The sequence below is a fragment of the Quercus suber genome, unplaced genomic scaffold, assembly GCF_002906115.3.
Source record: "Quercus suber isolate HL8 unplaced genomic scaffold, Cork oak 2.0 scaffold_396, whole genome shotgun sequence".
Taxonomy (NCBI): domain Eukaryota; kingdom Viridiplantae; phylum Streptophyta; class Magnoliopsida; order Fagales; family Fagaceae; genus Quercus; species Quercus suber.
In genome coordinates, this window is record NW_027069848.1 from 246,056 (window position 1) to 255,229 (window position 9,174).

General features: G+C 33.9%; 1 protein-coding gene across 1 annotated transcript; it reads right to left on the reverse strand.

Moving 5' to 3' along the window:
- Positions 1-282: 282 nt before the first annotated feature.
- Positions 283-7,278, reverse strand: LOC112032459 (protein PHR1-LIKE 1). Its single transcript, XM_024065218.2, is given in 8 exon segments — positions 283-771; positions 773-1,096; positions 1,748-1,817; positions 2,822-2,879; positions 3,144-3,186; positions 3,282-3,509; positions 3,972-4,648; positions 6,948-7,278. Coding segments are annotated over 7 exon segments (1,374 nt in total). The 5' UTR covers positions 4,587-4,648; positions 6,948-7,278; the 3' UTR covers positions 283-735.
- Positions 7,279-9,174: the final 1,896 nt, after the last annotated feature.

Consider the following 9,174-nt stretch of genomic DNA (forward strand, 5'->3'; position numbering starts at 1 on the left):
AATTAATGTGGTGATCAAAATTATAGCACCAATTTACCTACTCATATGCTGTTTCATCTGTGTAAAGCTTTCTGACTTGGTACACTAGGCTGCCATCATCATCCAGATCAAGATGTTGCTCATACCACTTTACTTCCTACTCAGAATTCCGGGTGCCTACTTCAACCTCCAAGGGTTGTTGTTTCGAATGAAAGCACAACCAAATTCATCTTGTAGTGGGAATTAGTATCTCTACATGTAACTTAAAGCTAAAATAAAGCATGTGCTCTAGAGATATGCAAATGAAGATCACATAATTTACACTTTGTTAAAGTACTTAAAGTTAAGAAAATCTACATAATGACTATCATAGTTCAGGTAAAACGTTGCTCGATTGTGCCATATTCCTACAAGTTCCTACTAATAAGCATTCCACCAGGATATGCAGCAGATTTTTTTTTTTTTTTTTTTTAATGATATATACATTTACAGGAAATCCAAATTTTTAAAGTTCCATTTTCTAATGCGTTCAGCCCTTTGCTGGGGACAGAAAACAAGATACTGGAAAACTAGATCATCCAAACTGGAACTTTGTATCTTCGCTAAATGAAGCAAACATGAAATGCTACACAAAGGAAGAATAATGCCTTAAGCTCCAAAAACATCTCCTGATTTCATGTGGCGCATTCCATCCTATTGCGCATATATTTTCTATCCAGGCCTACAGCTAAAGAGAAAGCAAATGTCTAAAGGATTTTAATCAGATGCAGATTTAGTCGATGATGTTGCCTGTTTGATCTGTCCTTGCTCGTTTTGTCGGTGAAGCATTAGACTCACCATCACCTGGTTCATGTGCCCTTTGTTCCTGACTTATGTCCCAAAAACCTTCTTCAGGTGTGGGGTTGGCGTTACTAGCTCCAATTCCTGCTTTGGGTTGATCCAATTTTAAGGTTTCTGCTTTGACATCTGCAATGGCATTTGATAGTGGAACAGAAGGATCACCCAGGGCAGATGTGGATGTCTTACTTTTTCCATCTTCAATCTTTTTGTGCGTCTCAAACATCTTTTGAAGATACTGCCCCTGTTGCTCAATTTGCAACTGCAACTTTTTTTGAATCTGTGGGAACATAATAACTAACATGTCAGAACATGTTAAAAACTATAGCTCTCTCCCTCCTTTTTCCTGTCCATTTTAATGTACATTTCTCACAAAACATTAAGGCTACCGACTTCTAATTGCAATAGATAGCATCATAGCTAGAAAGAAGGTGATGGAAGAGGAGAGAAGAGCAGTTATAAATTCAAATCAAACAAGCACAATAATTGTATTCTAAGTCAAGTATATTGGTAAGAAAACAATTAAAGTAACAACATGATTGGAAATTGCATTGCTTCAATATATACAATAAGCAAATGGTGCTACACCATGACTCTCATGTTCCTTGCAAGTTGCAACTCAACATTTACTTTAACGGTTGAACAGACTAAAGGTTCTCAACTACTGAAATAAATAAATAAAAATTCCTCATCACGAAGACCTTGTGAAATACTTTTTTTAAAATTATGTTTTAAATTCCTAGAATAAAAAGATATTTATATGGGTTATCAACTTTTTATATTATGAATATCCTAAGAGAATCTTTAACAACCAACTTTAAGCATATAAGGTAGACAATATATCAACACTTCATATAGGCCTACAGCATTTTGTTCAGACAGCAGCTCAACCAAAGCAGGAGAAAGTAGAGTTCTGCAACAAGCTGCCTACCTCTAACTGTTCATGAAGCCGCTTCTGAAGTTCCATCTGCAACCTCAATGCTTCTGTGATTCCCATACTCCTGTGATAAAAAATCAGAAGTAAATCAAATAGAACATTTGAAGGAGAAATTTGGAGAGCCACAACTTAATTATGGATCCCAATTCTACAGAGCCTAATGGGACAGTGGCATTCCTGATAACTCAAAAAAGTAATGTCTCTTGTGAACCAAAAGAAAATGGAACAAATTATTGTTTAGCAAGTTCCAATCAAAACCTATTTGATACAATACTCACGATTCAATACTTTCTTTACTTTGGATACCAATCGAAAAAATTCCCTTCATAAGATTACAGATGTCCTGTCCTATATCCTAAGTGGGAACAGGTCTCCTATCAGGGAATTTATATGTCAGGCACCTGTTGATACAATACTCACAAGTCACATCCACCCATGTGCGCACTACTTCAACAAATAGGCTAATTTGCCATGTTGCGGAGAAGTCAGCTATAATCAAGGTTCTCATGATTGTCTTACTTTCTGACTTCTTTGCAAAACAATTAGATAACTTACCTGTACTGAAGTCGGAAACTGCAGGAGCATAGCTTATTATTTTATTAATAGTACTCACACTAAGACAATATAATGAAAAAAAACACAACTACTAAATCTGTATAGAAGTTTAGCATAAAAGTTACCATATGGTGACAAGCAAAGCAAATGGACTATAACAACCATGACAAAATATATTCATAAAGATAATGAAATGAGAAAGAAAAATAATTCGAACTGTTACTCCCCTCCATTGTCAATAATAATTCTACAAAATCTAGAAATCTAATTATTTTTTAACATCTTTGGCTTGAAGGATTGATATTGTTCCATCACAAAGTAGTGAGATGATGCAAGTCATTAATACATGATAAATAGGGAAGTCAACAAGCTATAACACTTGAAGTTGCACTGTTTAAAACTTAAGACATGCTAGCATAGATACAGTATTCATCCTCAAAAGGAAAATAAAAATACAAAGAGAGACAATAATATGAATATATTCTGGAATTATAGGTACAATGAAATGCTTACGTTTTTATGTCTGCAGATTTTGCTTCCTCAATAGAAGTAAATTTTTTCTCTGAAGTTCCTGCATACAAAATAAAAAGAACAGTTTCAACTAACAATCTTACTGCACTCTACTTATATATATTGAGAACCCTGGAAAGATAGGTTAACAAGATTGTATAAATGGTGAATTGTTCTTCCACACCATAGTATAAGTTGACAAGATAAGGATAAGAATATGCATATATCAAAGACAATTTAGGGTATGTTTACAACCCTTGCAGATTAAACATCAAGCATGCCTATGAAACACAAAAAATAGAAAAATGGAGGAAACCATCATTACCTTCTGATGATGACTCTGGTTTGTGTCTTGCTGTTCGATATTTCTGAAAGGAAAAAAAAAATCGCAGATGATTCAATGCAACAAACAACTGGCTTCCAAAAGGGAACAAATTTTAAAAAATGTAAAATTTTTAAGCACCTGCAAGTGGCTTTTAACATGATATATGGTCAGGCCTTCAACATTCATGAGATTTTTGACACCCTTTGGAGTAGCATGTTCACTACCACCAAGCTTATTGACAGCTTCCACAAAGGCCTCGTGAAGTTCTGGTGTCCAACGCATTCGGGACTTTGCTGGAGGTGCAGTGGACAACGTATTAGCAACACTGCGAAATTCTGCAGATGGTACAGGAGGCTGCTGGTGGATCTGGGTTTGTTGCATCAAGATATCAGAAGATGGATCAACAAGAGGCACTTCGTTAATTTTCTAGGCATCAAGGCTGTTAAATTACAAATTCTCCCAAAAGCTTAAACTATTGGGATATGGTATATTTAATCATTCAACCACACAATTCTAACACTCCCCCTCATGTGTGGGCCAAAACTACCTTTTAATAGGTGAGGCCCAACACGTGGGAATTTAAATAGAGAGTTGAGTGGAGGAGATAGCGATCAAACTCAGGACCTCCTACTTTGATACCATATTAAATTATTGATTCTCCCAAAAGCTTAAACTATTGGGATATGGTAAATTTAATCATTCAATCACACAATTCTAACAAATGCATGAATTTAATCCAGACGCACTAGATAATTTAATGTGAGCTAGACAGGCCTATTCAGACATCAAGGCAACTGTGTACATATATTAGTGAATTGAAGTACAAACCTCTGATATGGGATCAATTACATTAACATCAGGAAGGTCATTCCAGTCTGGGTCCAGCTCGGAAATTAACCCATCAGCCCACTGCCAATCATTTCTCCTTGTATGGTCCTCAGATGTAATGACACCAGTAGCACCTTCCACCTGACCAGTCTGAACAGGGATATTATCCGGAAAATCCAGAATATCCTGAAGCGTAGCTGTACACCAGGGGGGGATATCCTGACTTCCTTCATATTGATTCATCAATACTGTAGACTGCAAATCCTGATGGGAAGAATGGTTAGGCGGAAATGATGCTCCATCAGTTGATGACTGAGATATAAATGGAGAATTTTGGGGTAGCCTTCCATGTGGATCGTTTGGGAATCCAGGAGATGGTGTCAACAAGCGCCCGTCAATATTGCCGTTGGATGCTAATGCAGAAGCTTGTGTTGAAATGGAATTTGTAACCGGTTCCCTTCCTGAGGAAACCTGAAAAGAATCTGGATATTTGGAATACCTGTCATCAAGAGAGGAAGCAAAAACTGGAAAAGATGAAGACATAGCTCCAGACCCCATGTCTCTCAGCTGCTTTGCACCTGATCCCTGAACAGATAAAGCAGGGTGCATGTTCATTATTGTTTAGGCATTGAGAGTGCCAGCTGTCTGATTTGAACTACTCCTACAAGCTTAATTCACTGCCAACAAAATGGGAATGATAGGCATGGTAAAAATTTCTTAAGCCACTTTTGCTAGTTCTTAAGTTCACTGCCACTCAAGAGCATTTCTTAGTGTGTCTGTGAAAAGAAAATAATGCAGAAAAGCCATCAATAAAATTGTAATGCCACACAATCAAAATCGCTCTATGCTGAGAAATGGGAAGTATTTACCACACTTAAAGAAACAACATGCCTAAAGTCATTCTCAAGGCTTTACCATTCAAAGAATTTAAATTTTATAACAATGCATTTACAAACCAGGAAATAGGAAGGTAACTTGAACAACAAATTCCACACATTCAGCACTCTTATGAGATCACTCAAAATATAACACAACATATAAAACGTCAGAGGGTGCAAAAATGAGTCCAAATGACATTTTAATCTCGTAGATATGTTTGCGGGGAAAAAAAAATGCAAAAATAAATTTCAACTAAGAATCAACCAGAAAACTGTTCAAAAGATGGCTAAGTTATTAGAGTCCTAAACATTACCAAAATTTTGAAAACACATATAATTGTACTTTCATACCACCAAGACATACGTTACTATTTTACATGAAGAATAAGTAAAATTCTTTATTATAGAATTTTCAAATTGTGAACTTTAGACCACATGTAGCACAAAACATCATTTGGAGTACAATGTGGTAGGAGCTTTATTGCTTTTGGGTTCAGTGGTTCTAATCCAAAGCAAAATCTTCATATGAGTAACATAGAAGAGAAACTTTATATTAACATCTAAAGAGGGATTTAAAAATTATCACCATACATTTTTTATTTATTTGGAAAGTTTACACAGGCACCTAAATAGGTTTTGAACACATGATCCTACCCTCCTCCCTTATGTGGGGAGAACGTGCTGTTTGAGCTGGAGCTAACTGGCAAGTTATCACACCATACATATTCTAGACTACCCATGTACGTAGAAAAGCAGTCACTTGGCCATGGATGTACAACAAAAGATAAATGACAAATTATGTGAAACCATAACCATTGCAAATGATTGCTTTGATCTCATCCAAACACAACAAGAGTGTCATCTTGTGAGAAACACTGAGTGAAAACAAAATGAAGTTTGGACCTTGTAAGTACAGTATTAAAGTCATACAGACTATAGCACACAGCTCAAAATCTTTGCTATGTACCTCATACTGCATCTCTCACCACCTTTTTCATTTCACGTCCATAATGCAAATAATGAATGTACAATTCTATCTTTTCATAATTTCTCTTCACGAGATCTCTTCCAACAATTCACCAATGTATGGCTTTTGTTTCTCTTCATATGGGCTGCCTGAAAATTGCTCAAATTATGCTCTCTCTCTCTCAAAAGTTCACTAGTAATGAACTTGAAAAGTAGTATGGTTCTCCAGTTAAGTATGGATTACAATACTCTTACTATTCATTATCCCCAGGCCTGAGATGAGCTTTAAACTAGTTCCAACATAAAACTGGACCCTCTAATACAAATTTAAGCTTAGAAACTTTATAATCATCGAAAAAAGCTCCACTAGCCAAATTAAGGTTCTTTAATTAGCAAAAAGTCAACACTCACGATTGAAATAGAAAAAATTAATTGAAGGCAACAATTTTACCAATTCAAGCATAGATATAACATTTTGCAGATCATAATCAACCCAAATCCACGGAGCTAGAGTAAGAACCATCATGTTGAATCAACCAAAATCAACCATCCAAGTCAACAAGTATTATGATTTATACACACCAAAAAAAAAAACAAACCATATCCAAACCCAATCATTACTTACAGATATTTTAAAAAGTGAAGAAAAGTAACAGTAACAAAGATTGCAAATTTAAAACAAATCAAACAATTCTTCTGTAGTTCAGCGGCTAACAACCATCAAAAGCTCAATTTTGCTTTTTTACCCCATAAGCTCAAAAACTTATTGAAATCCAACACTTAGCACATAATCATGTCCAACCATGCCAATCAAGAAAGTCTCACTTAGAGACAAAAAAAATTTTTGTCAAAAAAACAAAAGAAAGAGCAAAGCACATAAAACCAATCAACAAAGGCGAAGAAATTGAGAAGCACAATACCATATATCTTCAAACTCAAATCTCAAAATTAAAGGAAACCCATTTGAAAACAGGAAGAAAGGAACACACTGAATTCTAAAATTTGAAGGAAAAAAACAGAATTTTGAAATGGGTATTGCAAATTATTCACAATATAATAATAACAATAATAATAAGTCATACAGATTCATAGAAGACTCAAAAACTCGAAGTGGGTTATTGAGAAATCTCACCAAGGAATGAGAGAAAGTCGGTCAGTAAACTTGTGTGAATCCAACAAGCTCGGAATTGAACCAAAAACTCGATGTTTACAGAGAGAAGAGGCGGCTGAAAGCTGAAACGAACGCAGAAGAAAGGAAAGGAAAGGAATGGAAAAGCAACTAGTTTCAGAATTGAGAATGGAAAAAAATAAAAAAGATTCTGATAAGACACAAATACGATGATGGGGTTTCTTTGTCTTCTTGACTTAACCAATCTCCCTTTCTCACACTCTGAGGAGAGAGAAAACGTATTTGGCTTTATTTGTATCTCTTACTTACTTTCTCCCTCTCCCTTGTGATTCATTTCATAGGAGAGGAGAAATGATACGCTGCATGCAGTTACGAGTTTGGGTGTTGTGACTGCCCATTTTGTTTTTTTGATTTGCGTGTGATTTGGTGTTTGGATGACTATTTGTTGATGTTGACTTCATGGCTTGTATATAGAAAGTGTTTGATAAGCTTTTTGGATGGTGGCTTTTTTAGATTTTTTTATTTTTTTGATAGGAGGCTTTTTTATTTTTTGGATGGGTCCATGCCACGTAGGCTTAATTATTTTTTAAAATTTTAATTTAATTTTTTAAATTTTTTTTATGGGGTTTTACACTTTTACGAAGTCCACAAGGGTTCTTCTTCTTTGATATTATCCAAATTTGGTCAAATAGTTTATTGCTTCCTCCACCGGGAAACTCTAATGGTAAGTGCGACCTGTAACTTAGCATTAATAGAAACAACAGCTTTACTTTCCTTAATCTTCTATAATAGGAGAAGAAAAAATTCCTAGAGTATAATAGTATATTCCTAGTTTTTATATTTAGTATTTATATTATCTCACATTATAAGTTTTGTTATATATGTTAGGTTAATTAAGTGGGACTTGTGTTCAATAGATTTAAGTTGCTCAAGAAATTTCAGTCTTGGTTCCGGGAAGTTTCAAGTTGTATTTTTTTTGCTATAAAATTTATTATCTCTATCAAAAATTTTAATAAATAAAAAACAAAGAAAATATCAACATACCCTCATGTAGTTTTCAGTTTGGAAATATGTTAAAAAAAGAAGTCTTAAAGTCGTGTTTATAGACGAGAAAACTCTTTAATGGTTCTTTTTTATAATAACTAATAATAAAAATCTCTCTTTCTTTCCCCTTCTATTTTTTCTTTCTATTGTCAAATTTCATCACCCTCTCTCTCTCTCTTCTTAAAACAATCACGAATTTAAAAATTTTATATTCAAATATAATTTCTAATTTTAATAATTAGATTTTACCTTTATTTATACAAATATATCACATGTGCATTGTGATAGTAATCTAATAAAAAAGTTCATAAATTGGACCAATTGATATAAATGAAAAAAAAAAAAGAGTTTTTAGATGTTAGAAATTAAGAGTTCAAAACACTTCCAGTCCTAAAATATAAATTCTTTAATAAAGCTTGTGATTATCTCTCCTCGGAGCATATGATTGTTTCCGAGGATCCTTTCCATTACAAGTGTTTGGAGCATTTAAATATTAAGTTAGCAAATTTATTGAAAAGATATAGTATTAAAGTTTAATGTGGTAAATGAAGAGTTGGTGTGTTATCAAATTTGGAATCCCTCATTTATAAGAAGAGAGAGTCCTTATTAATTTATGAGTATGGTGATTTATTACTATTAGGCTTAAATATATTATATGAGAAAATGAATACAAAATTATGTACCACTTTTTGTGTTCCACACTTCCACATTATATTTCATCAATCATAACTTGTCATGTATTTATTTTACTTTTTTTATAAATTGCTAAAGTTTAAAATGAAAAAAAAAATAAAAAAAATTAGACACATGACATACTATAATTGGTGGAACATACTTATAAAATAAATAAAGTTTAAAATGGAAAAATATTAGACACATAACATACCATAATTGGTGGAATATAAAGTACATATATTGTTGTGGGTTACATTTGTAATGGGTTGAAGAGATTAGTCGCTGAAATTTGGAATTTAAATTTGTAATGGGTTGAAGAGATTAGCTGCTAATGTTTGGAATTGCGGGCTGCAGAAGAAATTTGCATGAGCATCGCATTATGATTTTAAGAGTTTGAATTATAAATTTCATTGTAATTACGTAAGTGAAGTCAGAAGGTCAAGCGAATTGTTCAAGCAAATTCAATGTTGAAAATTAGTCAGCAATTTTGCCTCTCAATTTCAAGATCCTG